The sequence below is a fragment of the Fukomys damarensis genome, unplaced genomic scaffold (genome assembly GCF_012274545.1).
Source record: "Fukomys damarensis isolate Sample0158 unplaced genomic scaffold, DMR_v1.0_HiC HiC_scaffold_11, whole genome shotgun sequence".
Taxonomy (NCBI): domain Eukaryota; kingdom Metazoa; phylum Chordata; class Mammalia; order Rodentia; family Bathyergidae; genus Fukomys; species Fukomys damarensis.
Window position 1 is genome coordinate 47,299,759 of NW_022900923.1, and position 15,962 is coordinate 47,315,720.

Sequence of the window (15,962 nt, forward strand, 5' to 3'; positions counted from 1 at the left end):
CCAACCAAGCCCGGGCCCCCAGAGCCCGCTGTGGGCCTGGGCTGGCCCCAGGGCTCGCACCTGGAGCCCTTGACCTTTTTTGGCCCAGCCTGAAGCTCCAGGCCTCTGGACTGCGTCTGGGAAATGTGCGACCCAGGGTGGACAGGTGTGCTGCGGCCGCAGAGAGAGCCGCGGCTGTGTGTTTGGAAGGGTTAAAGGATTCTGCTCAGCCACCTCCGGGATCTTGTCAGGGGTCGATTCTACCTGGACAGAGCTCTTAAGACTGGGCTTGTCAAAAGTGTACTGGAAGTAGCCCGTCGTTTCCTTTCAAGCCTTCCAGGGTTGCATCAGTCTCCAACTGCTATAATGCTCCTAATAAAATATGCTTCAATTTCCAGGGACAGATGGGAGGTGGGGTGGGCCAAATGAGACCAGGCATCCCCTTAGATTGGGGCTGTGACTGAAGCCACCCTCCTCTGTTAGCATCGGAGTGACCCGGAAAATAAGTCCAGCTGACCGGGAACCCAAGAGCGTGGACATGCCTGCTTCATGGACTGCTGGGAAAGACCCACCGGTAACAAAGGGGACCCCAGAAGCCTGAGGGCGAAGGTCAGGGCTCCTGAAAGTTTTTAAACCCATCATAAACACACATAAGTCACACATAAGTGCTCTTTGAATCTGCTCACTTATGATGTTAGAAGAACATTTTCCATAACATATCTTTGTGGCTCTACTTAGTATTAATAGCACATAAGTATGTGGACCTGAACTTCTGAATCCCACGGCAGAATTAGAAAATAAAATGCATCATACAGAGAATAATGAATTTGTCTCTCTACCTGTGGCACAAATGAAGATTCCTGCTAAATACTGGTGCTTAGTGCTGTGTAGTAGTTCATGAACATTAAACTTGCCTTCTAAATTTGTTAACATTCCAGTGTAAGTTTTAAGCACATTGGGAAGACACGGTTACAAAATCCCCTCCCTAATCCCAAATAATATCCCAGTTCATTCATGTTTTATTCAGACTTAAATAAATCACTAGCAGAACTCAGCCTCTCTCATTTAAGATTTTGTTGTAACTGATTCCAATTCAAAAAAGAAAAACTACTGAAATTAGATGTTGTAAACAAAAGAAACAGCCAAGATTTAAAAATAAAAATTATTATGCTACATTTCAAGTTTGAATGGATAACGATGGAATTCCGCATGCTGCAAACAATACTAACAAATAGAAACACCAAAAAAACACGCTACTTGTCCAAGCATCACTAAAATATAAACAAACTAACCAACATAAAACAGCCTGGGGCCCATTCATGTCTTAGTATTCAAAGGTAATTGCCGTCGGAGGCCTGGGAACGCTTTTCTTTCCTAAGGGGCATGGGCTTAAGGGACAACCTGCTTTTGTTGATATGTACTAAAAGTTCTGCTAGACAAAGGCTTGAATCCTCCAGAATCCAGCACAAAAGTGAGAATAAATTTCAAGCTGGAAAATACTGCTGTTGCCGTCAATGAGAGCGGCTTACTGATTCTGACAAAAAGTTGTGATTTGTGCGCTCCTGGCAATAGCATTTCCTGCTATGATGGTCTCGTAGAATTTTTGAAAATGGACCATTCCATGAGAGTCTTCAGGAAGTGAAGCATCTCGTGGTTTAGCACCTTGCTTGGATGCACTTTGGTGGGTGATAGGCTGAATGGCTTAGTCTGTTTAATCAGGGGAGGGTAAATGTCTTGGTGGATAGCTCAAAAAGAGGAAAATGGCTTGGTCCCCCTTTCTTCGTAGAGTCATAAAGAACTATTCAAACCTCTTATTTCCCTCTTGCAATAAGGTTCTCCCCATAAGTCCTTGCTGATGTCTTCAGGGGCAGCCCAAGTGAGTGGATCCTGGCGGTGCCCCCTGGTGTGCACATCTTGCCTGGCTGCAGCAGGGTTGGCACTGGATTTGGGGAGGAAGAGAGGCCTGGTAAAGGAGACTTTAGTCCCTGCTGCCAAGAGGCGCTCTGTTAGCCAGAAGGACTTTGTCACTTTAATGGAACTGTTTCCCTACACCTGTGCCTAGAAGTGGACCCTTGGTATAGCACACAGAGAATAATGGTCTACCTCAATGCTGATGAATTCATCCTTTCCCAAAAACATTGAAGCTGTATAATTTGGAAAAGAAAGAAAGGACTAGACCTTTAGTGTGTATTTGAAAGACAGTCAATCTTGACATCACTTTTGTGACAGTTCTTGAATCCTCGGTGAGAGCGGAGGTTTGGTTTTCCCATAGAAACTGTCAGTGAGGCAGTGAGGCTGCTCTGCTGTCACCACGGCTCTGTGGCCTGTCAGTCTTTGCTGTAAGGTCATAGATGTGCTCCTTGATCCCACATGGAGTCCTGTGAGGACCGAGTGAGAACCTGAGCCCCTTGGGAGCAGCCCCAGTGCCCACATGGTGGGGGACAGCAGGCATCAGAAAAGGGCGAGGCGGGATGTGCACTGGGTCAGGGCAGTGTCCCTGCCTCCTAGAGAGCCCCTGCCTGTGCTGGGCTCTGCAGTGGAGAGTTGCTGGTGGCCTTGGCCCTGGAGCCCTGGCTCCCGCCTAATATTCTGCCTGCCCCGTTGATGTTGTGCTTGGCTCCTGTGGGACTGCAACTCACGGCTGGAAACTGGAGCCAATTTTCTGTCTTCATCTCGCAGTGTTGTGACTGGAGGCAGATCCAGTGCAGGCCGATTGGGGCTGGTGGAAACAACTACCGAGTGTCTCTGTCTGCCTTGCTCTGGGAAGACAAGCGAGGGAGTCCCAGAATGTCACAGAGGAACTGGCCTGCGGAAAGGAGAGGAGCGGGAGTCGGGTTCCAAGCAGACTGTGCCTGCAAGCAGCAGTTGGGGTTACAGTGGGGACTTCTGCTTCCCCCAGCCTTTTCTTTTGATTGATTAGCGGATTTTATCCAAGGAGACTCCCAGGGGATTGACTAGAAAATTGATTTTGCCTTATTAATAGAAAGGAAGCACGAGGGTTTTGGCCCTGCCTCTTAGCGGTGCATTTTCTGCTGGAAGGTCAGGAGGAAAATGTGTTTAGGAGGCAAAGCAGCTGTCTGGAGAGGGCTGAGGGGAATCTGAGAACAATGAGATGGGGTTTTGAAGATCCGCCCCTGAAACGCAGACTGCTGAACAGGAGACTGAGCTGATGGCAGCCAGAGTTTGCGAGGTTTCTTGGGAAAAATAATCAAATGGTGCAGGGTGAAGGGGAGGTAGGAAGTAAAAGTTTCTCAAAGCAAAGAAACCGAAGGTGCCATGGCCACCCCCTGGCTCGCTCTTGATCTGAGGTGTTTTCCTTTTCTCCTCTCTTTTTTCAGATCTGAGGCTGTCAGAGATGACTCTGGTTCTGTCCATGAATAGATTCTGTGAGCCCATTGTCTCGGAAGGAGCTGCCGAAATCGCTGGGTACCAAGCACTATGGGAGGCTGACAGCTGCAGAGGCCCGAGCCCCCCGGGGCCGGCACAGGCTCCTCTGCAGGGAGACCGGGGAGCCGGGCACCCCCTGGCAGGTATCACCCTCGGCTTCCCTTGCCCTCTGCAGCCCGACTGGTGGACGGATGGGCGGTGGTGTTGCGCGCCTTCTGAGCCCAGAGCTCACACTAGCAGGCTGCCTCTCCCAAGCCCGATGGCTCTTGGGAGAGGGCCAGGGGCGGGTGTGGTTTGAATTGCGTCCAGACCTGCGTCTACCTGTGCTGCTGCCTGTGTAGAAGCCAGGGGTCTGTATTTTAGGAATTTAGATTTTGGTTTTCTCTCCTGTGGAACTGTGTTCTCTCAGGGCTGCACAGCCCCTGGGGCTGACAGTGAGATCTTTATGCGGAATCTGCACTTTGGGCAGGCAGCTAGCTACATGCCTTGTCACACAGTTGGCTTTAGTATTGCTAGGAAAAAGAAGAAGCAAGTAAAGCCAGGAAAGCAGAAATAGGTTTTTCCTGATCATTCTTACAGTCTAAGGTACATGTGTTCCTTTGGATTTTTGTACAGTGAAAGCTATTTCTAAAAAAGAGACAAATATGAAAGAAGAATTCAGGAAAGTATGTTTTGCCAAAAAGGTAAAAGCTGTGCTCTTTAAAATGTAGGCTCTACCTTACTCATGGTTGACTTTACATTTGTAAGAGTGAAATGACTTTACTCAAAATTTATATTTAAATGTTTAAATTTTGGATTTTAAAAAAGACAATGTGCAGAGAACCATTTGTTACTAACCTTAGAGCCAATAATAATATTTTAAGGTGTTTTGGGTATCAGTGGTTGCATTTGAACAGTAGTATTATATTGTCTGGATTTAATGAAACAATCTGAATAAATATTGATATTATTTCAGAGCTGTTAGCATTCTTCTCTTTATAAATTTTGCTGTTTGCATGTGCACAGAATTAAGATTGTGAGTATTTAGTAAATGTCAAAAGATGTCATTTTCCTCTGAAATTGCCCACAAATCCTAGCCTGGCCTAAGTCACAGAACTTCAGATGATATCCACTATGAAGACAAATGTTTATGTTTAATCATTGCATGTACAGACAAAAGATGCAGCCACGTTATTCTCTAGGAAGAAAGGAAATGGAAGTATTTGTTTGGAGAACCTCTGGTAAACCGCATGTCACTTGTCATATCTGATTTATTACCACAGGGTCCCATTACAGGGGAATTTCAAATCCTATAACAACATCCAAGATTACATACTTTAAGAGGAAGTTTGTGGAAGAAGAGGATTTTCACCCGCCACTCAGCAGCTGTAGCCATAAAGTATGTTTTTTAAATAGTCATTATTTTTATTGAGTTTAAGATACTTAGTAACAGTTGCTTGATCCATTTCCAAAATATTAAATTGTTTCACCCAAAGCAATGGAAATGAGCCACTTCTTTGTAGAACCACATTAATCATTGTCACTTTTTTGGGTCCTATGTTATTTTTCACAAGTACTTGAAGGGCTAGAGATACTCTACCCAGAAGTAACAAAATTATAAAACCCAATGAGCATCTTTCTAATGTGTGATTTATTATTTCCCAAGTTGCATCAAGGCCTGGGAGATGCACTTGTTCCATTCTGCTGTAGCTCCCCGGTCTGAGCTCCACCTCCAGGGGCCAGTGCCACCGGCCTGTACCCCAGGGGTGGTCCCAGGGCTTTTCCCAAGCCTTTGGGGTAGAGCGACCCTCCTCAGATGAGTGTGTGCTCTGCTTCATGGTACACTCCTTATGTATGTTAGAGCTTGTCAAAATACAGAATCCTTTCCCAGGAAAAAAAACCAAAGCTGTCTTTTCTGCACATTTACTAAGAAAATAATTAGAGGAAGTGCATAGGATTACGGAGCTGGGAACCTAAGCTTTGGAAATACTTCTTTTTCCTTATGATATGTTTCCTTCGAAAGTGGTTTGTTTACTTGATCGAGCAGAGTACAGCCCCAGACCATAGCAGCCTGAAATTTAGGGAAGACTTTCAGTGAAGCCTCCTGTCTGATTCCGCTGGCTCCCACCCGCCCCCTTCAGATGCTGCCTTTTGCCCTGTTCATAAAGACATCTATATGTGCTGCAGGTCCGGAGATTGCCCTGCCTGCCAGCCCAGTCTCTGCCTTTGAGCAGGCTGCAGGGGTTTAATGCACACTCCTCAGATTCTACCGCCAGTTTGCTTTTTCCACGACCTGGCACTGCTGGCCTCTTAGGATGCGAGCCATGTATTCCTTTTCGGTTTCTGTGTTGTGGTTGTGGTGGTTTCGGGCGCTGATCTGTGCAGGACCATCACTTGGCGCAGGAGTGCATCTCTTCTGCCTGGTCCCCCAGCGGTCCTTCTACTGCAGATCCTCCTGGGTCCGAGACTCACTGATCACTGTTGTCCTCTTATCGAGGAAGTATGAGGAAGTATGAGACATTGCAAGTATGAGACCCAGAGGAGTGAAAGAAGGACAACCACGGAGGCCGAGTATCGTGCCACTTGGTGGTGTGACCAGACGTGGAAGCGTACCCATCAGGCCCTGCATCTTGGTGTCTTTTAAAAATATGTATGGGTGTGCAATACATGTGTGTGTCTCTGCATATGTATTTGTATGCATGCACATTAGAAAGTGCAAGTGAAGTGTAGTTTGATGAATCTCAGCCATGAATATACCCATGTCAAGAATATCCGGTCAAAGCATCTCCCTCACCAGCCCAGGAAAGATCTGGCTACTTGTTCTGTCCTTGCTGAGGTCTACAATGGGGCTGGGTTCCCTGGTGCTTGACCACCCAGTGAGTCAGGAAGGGGTGGACACTGTCGAGCCTGGAGAATACCTGCCGCTTTGGGATCTGCCTATTTCAGGGGCCCCTGGGGAAAACAAGAGTGCATTCCCAGACCCAGGCGCTGCCATATGCCCTGGTATTTTTGTACAGTCTGTTTTCTAAGCTTTCGCTGTTTTTTTGTTTGTTTGAATTTTAGACCATCTCTATTTTTGAGGAACGAGCCCACATCCTTTATATGTCCTTAGAGAAGCTGAAGTTTATCGATGACCCTGAAGTGTACCTCCGACGATCTGTTCTTATAAACAATTTGATGAAGAGGATCCATGGCGAAATCGTCATGCAGAGTAACTGGTGCTTTCCGGCCTGCTCTTTCGGCAGCGCCTCTGCCCAAGAGTGGTTCGTGGGTCCAGACTGTCCTGACCGCAAACGACCACGCATGGCCAAAGAGGAGTGTGAGGAATTCCACGCCTGCTGCTTTTATCAGGAATGTGGAGGCCACTACCTAAACCTCCCCCTTTCTGTCAGCGCGAGTGTTGGAAGTACCTCCGCAACCGCCGCCTCCCCTTCCTCCTCCTCTCCCGCTCTGCCTTTGCCGAGTTGTTCCCACCAGTTGGGTTTCGACACCGGCAGTGCATCCATTTACAAGAGTGACGGCCAGATTCCTGCCAGTGAAATCTTCGATACGAATGTCAGGGCACGTGGCGTCCAGGAAAAGGCCAAGTTAAACGATGAGAAGACGGATGATGACACTCACGGAGGTGGCAACCCCCTCACCCACGAACCTGGGGGAAACGACCTTGATTGTGAGTGCAAAGGCCAATTTTATGATTATTTTGAGACTGGATATAATGAAAAAAACAATGTAAGTGAGTCTTGGAGAAAGTCTTTGAGGAGAAAAGAACCTTTACCGAGTAACAAATTATGCTGCAGCAAAGGGAGTAAAATATGAGCCATCTTTTCACCAAAACTCAGAAGCATGCGCAGCATGATCAGTTAGCTCTCATATGTTTTATTTTGAATGGATTTTATAGTTTTGTACAACTGATAAAATCATGTCATGAACATTCTGTGCTGTGTCAATGCCTGGGGAGCAGATTGTGTAAAACATCTGTATAGTAGGCCTCAGCAAGCTCCTTACAAATATGGTGATTTTACCAAGAAACACTCAACTTGATGCTTCGAGGTGTATCTTAGTTTTCTTTAAAAAAATCACTAGATTAGACTGGGGACAGTGTACCCTTGTGATATTTCCATTGCCCCCAGAAGCCTGTCACTAGCTAAGAAAGTGCAATGTGTTTGCCGATTAATTAGGTAGTTATTTGATAAGCACACAATGTAACCAGCAAAGGATGCCTGCTGCTTCTGTAGGATGCAGAATTTTTTCTAAATAAAAGACTGAAGACAGGGCGCTAGATGGACCAGCTTCATGGTGCTGGTTTCTGTATCTAACGACCTCTGTGATGGGTGAAGACGGACTACACCATGGAGCATACCTTTCTGGGGCCGCAGGCGTCAGTCTGCACAGAGTGGATCCCCTGTAAGCCTCACTTGTCTGTGGTGGTGATGAGGCGATGGAGGAGGTGGTATACAGGGCGATTTTTGGTGCCTTACTTTATCTTAATTTTTGCCAATGTGAAAATTAAGGATAAATCAGAGTTACAGCAGGGATTTAACAAACAGGAAAAAAAAAACAGGGTGGATCCATATGGTTTGGAAACTGTTACCTTTGAACTATTGTGTTCAGCTTTTGATTCAACATCTCTATTCTTCCTTTATTTTTGATGCCCACTTGCTTTGGGTTTAGCATTTCTGGATAGGGATGGAGGAGACATCAGAGAGAGCTGTTAGGAACCAGCACTAGCTACTTGAGCTTTTCTATGGCGACAGCGTGTTGCTGGGGTCTGGGTGTTCTGGGTTTTGGGTTGTTTTGTTTTGTTTTCTTGTCCAATGAAGTTCATGAACCCTGTGGCATGCGTTATACTTTGACCTGTTTTGCATCATTTCACTCGTTTAGATTATAAAAGCATGTGGTTTTTTTATATAGGACCTTTGCTGTTGATTAAGAAGCACAATGTTAATAAATGATGTGGTCGATAAGGTTTATTTTAAAGAATGTAAAGATTTTAGCTTTTGGAGAGTTATTTTGGAGAAATGGGACTCGGTCTGCAGTTGTTAACTGTATTTGGCCCGCATTCTTCTTGCTGAGACCTTAAACTTGTGCGTTGGCGGGCGTGTGCAGGGCGGCCCTCTGGCCGGCCGGCCTGCCGTCTGCTGCAGCAACGCCTCCAGCCACACTTCCCACTGCCACGGCTGCTGCCTGACGTGGTCTCTTCACACAGCACTGCGCAGAAACTAAAGGCCAAGTGGAGGAGATAAGTAAGTCCTCCTGGTTTCTCCAAGATAAAGCTTTTTTATTATCACTATTAATATTAAATATAGGTCTCATTCATACAGTGTATGAGTAGGATCATTTGGACAGTTGTCCACAAGGACCAATTTTTAAAACATGTTATTGTGTCATAGCTCAATAGTCTAGTATGTTTTGTTCTTTATTTTCAATATTCGATAAACATTTGATGTTGAAAATTTAGATGATAGATGCTTGTATATGAATGTGTTGTAATAAAGTGAGGTTTTCTTGATATATATTTATTAAAATGATGAAAATTCATTAAGCTTTGTACTTTAATGGTTATTGGCTGTTTCTCTTTTCCATTATTCTCTGTTTTAGTTAAAAAAAAACAAACTTCAAAACATGTCCAAACTGTAGTGGACAGTGATCACACAGTAGTTTTCAAAATAAAGAGTATTTTAAAAGGCCTGTATTTTAGAGTGGTCCTAGTTTGTAGTTTCGATTTCTGTTAAGAAGCACGAGGTTAATACGTGATATGATTTATGAGGTTGTATCTTGGTGTGAAGGTTTTTGGCTTGGGCAAGTTACAGCACAAAATTGTCTCATGTGAAGCTGTAAATACCAGACCCTTGGCGGTTCCTTTATGCTATGTCAAGTCATGAAGACGATGGCCCATCTGGTTATAGCAGCCTCAGATTGCTGCCAGTGGTATTCCACAGAATTCCATGTTAATGTTATTCTTAGAAGCTAATATGTTACTTGATAAAGGAGAAAACTAGTTGAAAGCTCCTTCATCTGTCAGAGGTAGCATTCCCATTATGAGCATGGCGATTTACCTGCTATGGAAGGGGCCTTCCGTCCTGCTGTTTAGAAGCCCCCCAGGACCAGATCAGGTGCTCTCGATGGCAGAGCTAAGCACAGCGGAGCTGGTGGTGCTCAGCGGCTCTCCTGTGTGGGCTTCGGCACCGGCAGCTGCCGCTCTGCCGGTGAGGTGCCCAGGAAAGTCTGCAGTCCTTAGTCGTCCGGGATATCTCCAGAGCACTGAAAGACAATCTTTTTTCACCACAATATAACCCTAAACACTGGCCCAGGTTACAGGAGCTGCCCTTCCAACCTGTGTGCGTGGGCGTACCCTGTGCGCTGTCACTCTTTGTTTTCAGGTGCTAGCGACCTGGCGCTCACGCTAGGGCAGTGCTCTGACGCCAAGCACACCCTGCCAGGGCGGACTGTCATTGCTCCTTAGGACACCGAGATCTTCCCAGAGGGGCCCGGCACACCCATGCTGAGCTCAGCCCTGGGCTGGCCCGAATGTGACAGGTGGGAGGCCAAGACTATCCACCCACATGCTGTCTGCCTGCTCGGAAGTAGCACCTCCTCCCCCTGCTGTCCTCTACATGAAAATCCAATGTCAGGATCCAGACTTACGAAAGATAATGAAGGGAAATCTCCACTTAGGAAGGTGGGCCTGAGTGAGATTCCTCCCCTTGCTACACCCTGTGGCATCTGGGTGTATGTCCTTAGCCAGATCCTTAACCTTCATCTGGGTTCTCTCCTTTCCAAAAGTGAGTGATTGTAAAACACGCCTGGCAAAGGTCCTTTACAGGGACAAAGATATCAATCACTCTACGCTTCCCTTCTGAAAATCTTATTATTCTATACAGATTGCGGGGACGGGACGTGGGAGGAAGGCAATAGTCACGTTGACAATCACTATTTAGAGAAAAGCATCTTTGGCATACTCTTTTAAGGAGAAATTTAGAACATTTTACATGCTATTTTATTAAATAAGTGGTGAAGCATGTAAATGAAAGCATTCACTTTTAGAGCTCATCGCTAGCTCTGCATGGCTACCACCCTTCTCATCCTGAACTTGTACTGTTTCTCCCTTTGATTACTTCCTTTCTGTGCATCCACAGAGCATGGAAAGGCAGACTTTCAGACACAGATACAAGGGTTCTTAGGTGACGCCCCCAGCCTTTCTGTCCCTCAGACACAACGAGAGTGGGAAACATTTCTAGAAATAATTAGCTGTTCAAACCCATGTTTATGACAGCCCCTTCAATCTGAAATCATTTCATCTGTAGTTATCCCATCCTTGACCATAGTATTAGCCTTTGGAAAGGACTCAGCGTGCCATTGCCAACGAGGGTATAAATCAGACGCAGAACTCCTCCATGAAGAGAAAGATGCATTCAACGTTGGAGTAAAGAGACCACGGTTTCTAGTAATCCATTTTAAGGTTGCCATGTTTTGATTCTGCAGTTCAAAATAAATGCATGAAGGGTCTTTTCTAGTGTGAAACCAAAGTCTATTTTCTTCACATAGCTGAAATCTCTCTTTTTCATGTGATATAGCTCCATGACCAGGGGTGAAACAGTTACTAGTTCAGAGGTCGTTTCCAGCCTGTTCCCAGCCAGGGTACACACCACATTTTAGTTGGGAGAAAGCACTCAGGAAAAGCACTGGCACAGATGTAAGTTATGAACACTTGAATCTTGCGTCCTGCCCCAAAGTGCATCAGCGAGTGAGTTTAATAAAACATGCTGTTTAAAATAGTCTGTAATTTCCTGTTTCTCTTCAGTATCTGTGACAGGCTGAAGCACGATGACTAAACGGAGGGAATTTACAGAAGCTAGTCTGGTGGTGTTTGCAAACCATCGCCACGAGCTGCTTCTTCTTTGGTAAACAGTGCTCTGGTGGGCCGTCTATAGTTGGGTTTTTTCTCAGTGTGGATCCAATTCGTTAATTTTGAAAATCCAAGATGCTTCTTCACAGCCTGGAAACACCTGTTTTTGACCATAATGAAACTGATAGAATGTGTGGAATGTATTGATCGTTTTTCGTGATGTTTCCCATATTTCTCAACCCTATTTTGTAACTGTTTCCTTGACTTAAATTGATACAGTTTTATAAGATGCCTCACCCGGGGCAGGACACACACACAAGAGAATTTGCAGACACAGGAGTTGTGATCCTGCTTCCCACCGGATCCCCACGCAAACGGGCGATGTCAGAACTCGGGGTTAGGGCCCTGTGCCCTGTGTGGACCTGCCGCCCTGCCATAGACGTTGCCTGCACCCCGCACCCCAAGCAGCTGAGTCTTGGCACCCTGCCTGCGGGCCTGTCAGCTCGCACACAAGCCCAGGTGCTTCTAGTCCTGTCTGCAGCCCTCCAGGTGCGGACGTGGTGAAGCCTCGGATCCCTGCAGCGTTCAAGAGCTGAGCAGGCTGCTCTGCAGTGGGCCTGTGCCGCTCTCAAACATCCCCAGCATCTTAGACTCATTCCACCCCTGCGTGCTGAGAAGGAAAAGACAGAATAAGTTACACAGGCACGGAGATCTCCGGTAGAGTTGAAGAAGTCTGAGAAGTAAGCTTCTACGCATGCGTGGCCGGCTGCACCCAGCTCCTTTAAGAATACCTGAGAAGGTATAGATAAGACAGTGCGTTTCTTTTCTCAGGGACTAAAGGGTTATCTTGATGTTTCTGTAGGAGATAAATGACTGCCTCTTCTGGAGCTGGGAGAATCCCATTGTTCTCCAGGTCCGCAGATGCGGCCAAACCATCTTTGTGATCAGGTGCGGGAATCGGCTCCAGGAACCTCTCTCCGTGTCTGTGGAGGTAGGGAAGCTGCGGGTTTGTGGCGACACCAATACAGCAGAGGGTTAGAAGTGTGGGATTTGGAGTCGGAAGCCCAGCTGGGGCTGTGCAACCGTGGTCTTGCCAGGTAGCCGCCGTGCTTCCTAGTGCCTTGCTTTTGCTAACAGGAATGGGTGGTGTGTGGTGTCCATCCGCAAAGGCCGTCGCAGGTGAAGGCTTGAATAGCAGGGAAGTGGCCTAGCCAGGGTAGGTCCGACGGCTGGCTGGGTGGGAAGGGTGAGCTCGGTGACTACACTACTGTCCCCAGATGTGCTGCGTCCAGCCCTGACAGTGCCAGATCCTCTTTTTGGCCGAAAGTTTTCAGCCTCTTGGGTTCTATACAGCGAGCTTGAAATTCATTTGGGGATGGCATCAGCTCTGGGGTCCCAGGCTTTCAGACTGCTATGTGGTCGCTGGTGTCTGTGAGATGTGTTTAATGTTTCAAAAGCTTATTGAAAATCATAAAATCTCCTGAAAGTGGTTACACGGAAGAACCTATGTCAGATTCTTTGCCTTTGCTGTGATCAAATCAACTCTAGGTTAACACAGATATCATAAACTGAGAAGAAACTCCAGCAAAATGACGGCCTTATCTTTAATAAATGTCATGTGTTTCCAAGAATCTTTTAGAACAGTGGCTTTGTGAAAGTAACGAGTTGTCCCTTATAACAACAAGACTAAAATTCATGAACCTCTGACATGTCTCCTCCTCTTGCCAGAGTTCAAGTTAATCCACTGACCATACTGATCCACTGTCTTACTCAAGAAGACTATGCCATCGAGTTAAAATTCCAGATGATTCAAACACAGCACTATTCTTGTGTTCCTGTGCTGACAATGAAGCCAAAGCAAAGTTTTCTAGATAATCATGACTTTCAGGACTTGGCCTGTCATAAAGTAACTGGGATAGTTTCTACTTATAAGATCTAAGCTTGAAAAGCAAATCAACTACTTCAGACTTTTCCCTTTTCAAGTCACCTTTAAATGCAGCTAGTTTGTTTCCAGCTAGGATTCTGTTCCATTTCCATCGTTCTCCACTTTTGAAGAATCTACTGTTTTCTGCGTGAGGCGAGGTGGGCCTGCCTGTCGTGATAGTTGCTGGTTGTAGGCCTGAAAGGGGAACGAACTGAGCCACGGGACTGGAGAACCAGAGCGGGTGCAAGCAACTGCTGTACAGTGCCAGGGTGGTCCTGGGCTTCCTGCCGGCTTTCCTCCTACCCTGCAGGCTCTGGAATGTCATGATGGGTCCCGGAAGTCGGGTGGAGAGGCCAGGGATGCTGCGACCTGGCTGCAGGCACCCAGGCTGGCCACCTTCACACGCGTCCACTCGCTGTCTGGACACTTGGCAGCTGGACTAGGTCTGTTTTATCTTCTAGTGGTTAGGATGCCAGTGAGCGAGCGGATTGGCGAGGGTTCTCAACCAGTCCCGCCTTGGGCCTTGGCTCAGCCAAGGTGTCAGTGCACAGTAATCTGTCTGGAAGCAGTACCGGTTCCCGAACAGAAAGAATCTGGTACATCTTGGAATCTCCTGTCTGTGGTGTTACAGTGGCTGAATGAATAGATGAATACGGAGAGCCCTGGGATAAAACTTGGGAGAATTAATCCATTTCCAGCTGGGTGATGGAGGTGCACTCCTGTACTCTCAGCACTCTGAGAGGCTGAGGCAGGAGGATCACAAGTTGGAGCCCAGTCTGGGCAATTTAGCAAATTAGTGAGATCCTTTCTACAAATTAAAAAGGGCTGGCTCAGTGTGAAGGCCCTTGGTTCAATTCCCAGTACTGGGGAAAAAAAAATCATTTCTACCTTTCATTCTTCTTACAGATCGGACAAGTTTTAATTCGATCATCCTACAATTTTCTAACATTTTGCTTATTTTCTTAGAGTTCATAGTATCAGTTTCTGGCCAAATGATTGCTGTTTCTTTCTTCCTTTTTTTTTTTGAGCAGGAAAATTTTATCGAGAGAAAGATAGCCTATGTCTGAGAGAGACAGAAGGGAGACCAACCGGAAAGTACGTTGCCCCGTGCCTGCTGTTTCCTAACCAAGAAATCATAGCCAAGTTAGCGGGAAGGTCCTCGCCGGCTCTGCCCTGCTGGCGTGTAACTGTGGACAGGCCCCTATTCCCTCCCCATCTCCCGTCTGATGAGCAGGCTGGACTCCAAGGGCCTCCGAAATCAGCTCTTCAGGCACTAGCATTTCGTGATTCTAATGACCTGAGATTCACTTGAATTTTCTAAATATCTTCCCTTCCCCAGGATGCCCCACCTCCCACCCCTGGGAAAAGAAACTAATTCTGGGTGCTTTTAAAGGGGCGGTCTAAGTTTTTCTGTCCAAAGTGACTGCTGACCACAGGCGCCTTGGGCCAAGTCCTGGGCAGGGTGGGCACCTTGTCCTCCAGTCTGGGGTGGAGCCCAGCTTCCCCGCTGTCATGGAAACGCCCTGAAGCTGTGACTGTGCCTGTTTTCTGTTCTGCACGACGGCCAGGACTAAGGGCCTGGGGCCCAGCTAGCGTCACTGGGTGGCCATCCAGGGGCCTGCCTGGATCGGGCTGCCCCCTCTCCTGGCGGGGTTTCTGCTTCCTGGGGCCGCAGGCCACGGGACAGTCAGGGATGCCCACGGGGAGGGCGGTGGGTGGGGTGCGGACCGCTGGGGAAACTGCGCTCCGACTGGATCACGGGGAGGACCGATTTGTCTAGTGAACCCCGCGGGTGCACCTGAGTGTGCGTGTGAACCCCTCGAGCGCGCGTCTGCTCTTCCTTGCGACCAGCGGCCTCTTTGTACCCCCCACCCGTCCCCATGGCGGAAGAGACCAGCCAGCCTCGGCCTCCAGAGCAGCGGGAAGAGGGATAGGAGCTGGGGCCTCCCTCACAGCCGGACCCGCTGGGCCGCTGAGCGCCTGTCTGAGCTGCTCGGCCTGGCCTGGGCTGAGGCGGCGCCACCCTTACTGAGTGGAGAATCCTCGCAGGTTCTAACAACTGTTCATTCCCAATAAATGGTTTCTTAATAATCGTTTTAATTAGCAAAAAGGCTGTCTTATTAAAGCTAATTAAAGGCAATTTGGGAACCCTATTTTCATACAATCATAAAATTAGAGAAACAAGAGGCTGGAGAAACGGGGATGTCTCAGCTCTGCTGTGGGGGCAGAGGAGCTGGGAGGGGCCCAGCCTGTGGGGTCCTAGGAGGCCGCTGGGCTCAGCCTTAGGCACAGGGAGGCTGCAGGCTGGGAGCCCGCCACACCCTCCAGCCAGTGTCAGTCACCTGCTGCTCTCCTAGTTTTGGGGACACTGAAGAGGAGGCCAGAGGCGCAGTCTTATGGGTTGTTGAGGTTGCTGGGGCCCCTTGTGCCCTCCAGACTCAGCACAAGGGGGGCAGGTGTCACTTCCCCTCAAGGCCAAATTTCCATGCAGCCTTCTGGGGCCCCTGCAGGCTTGATCCTAAGCTTATTTAGGGGAGTGGGGGCTGGTGTTTTAGCAAGGCGTTATAAAGTGGGAATTAAATGTGGGCTTTGGAATCACAGACTTTAGCTACAATCCTGGCTTCACGTAACTTTGTTACCTGAAGCAAATGCCCTGACTTCTCCAAGCTCTGCTTTCCTCGGGAGTGAGACGTGCCAAAGATGGTACCTGACCTAAGAGGCTGGGATGTGTGAAGAGATCATGTGTGTAAGTCACGTTATACAACGAGGCACAGAACTAATAGCTCTGTGACCATTGTCCAGGTTGACATGGGGACAATTCGGGAGGCATTAGGGAGAATGCCAGGA

General features: G+C 47.6%; 1 protein-coding gene across 2 annotated transcripts; it reads left to right on the forward strand.

Annotated features, from left to right (window-relative positions):
• The first annotated feature begins 31 nt into the window (after nt 1-31).
• On the forward strand, nt 32-8,848 carry Sertad4 (SERTA domain containing 4). 2 transcript variants are annotated; one of them, XM_033762249.1, is made up of 4 exons: nt 32-2,849; nt 3,318-3,509; nt 4,629-4,744; nt 6,409-8,848. In XM_033762249.1, exons 2-4 carry the CDS (start codon nt 3,335-3,337, stop codon nt 7,159-7,161), a joined length of 1,044 nt encoding a protein of 347 aa, XP_033618140.1. In that variant the 5' UTR covers nt 32-2,849; nt 3,318-3,334; the 3' UTR covers nt 7,162-8,848. The 2 variants fall into 2 exon arrangements, with proteins under 2 accessions (XP_033618140.1, XP_010611483.2); XM_010613181.2 differs by having other exon boundaries at nt 32-553.
• Nucleotides 8,849-15,962: the final 7,114 nt, after the last annotated feature.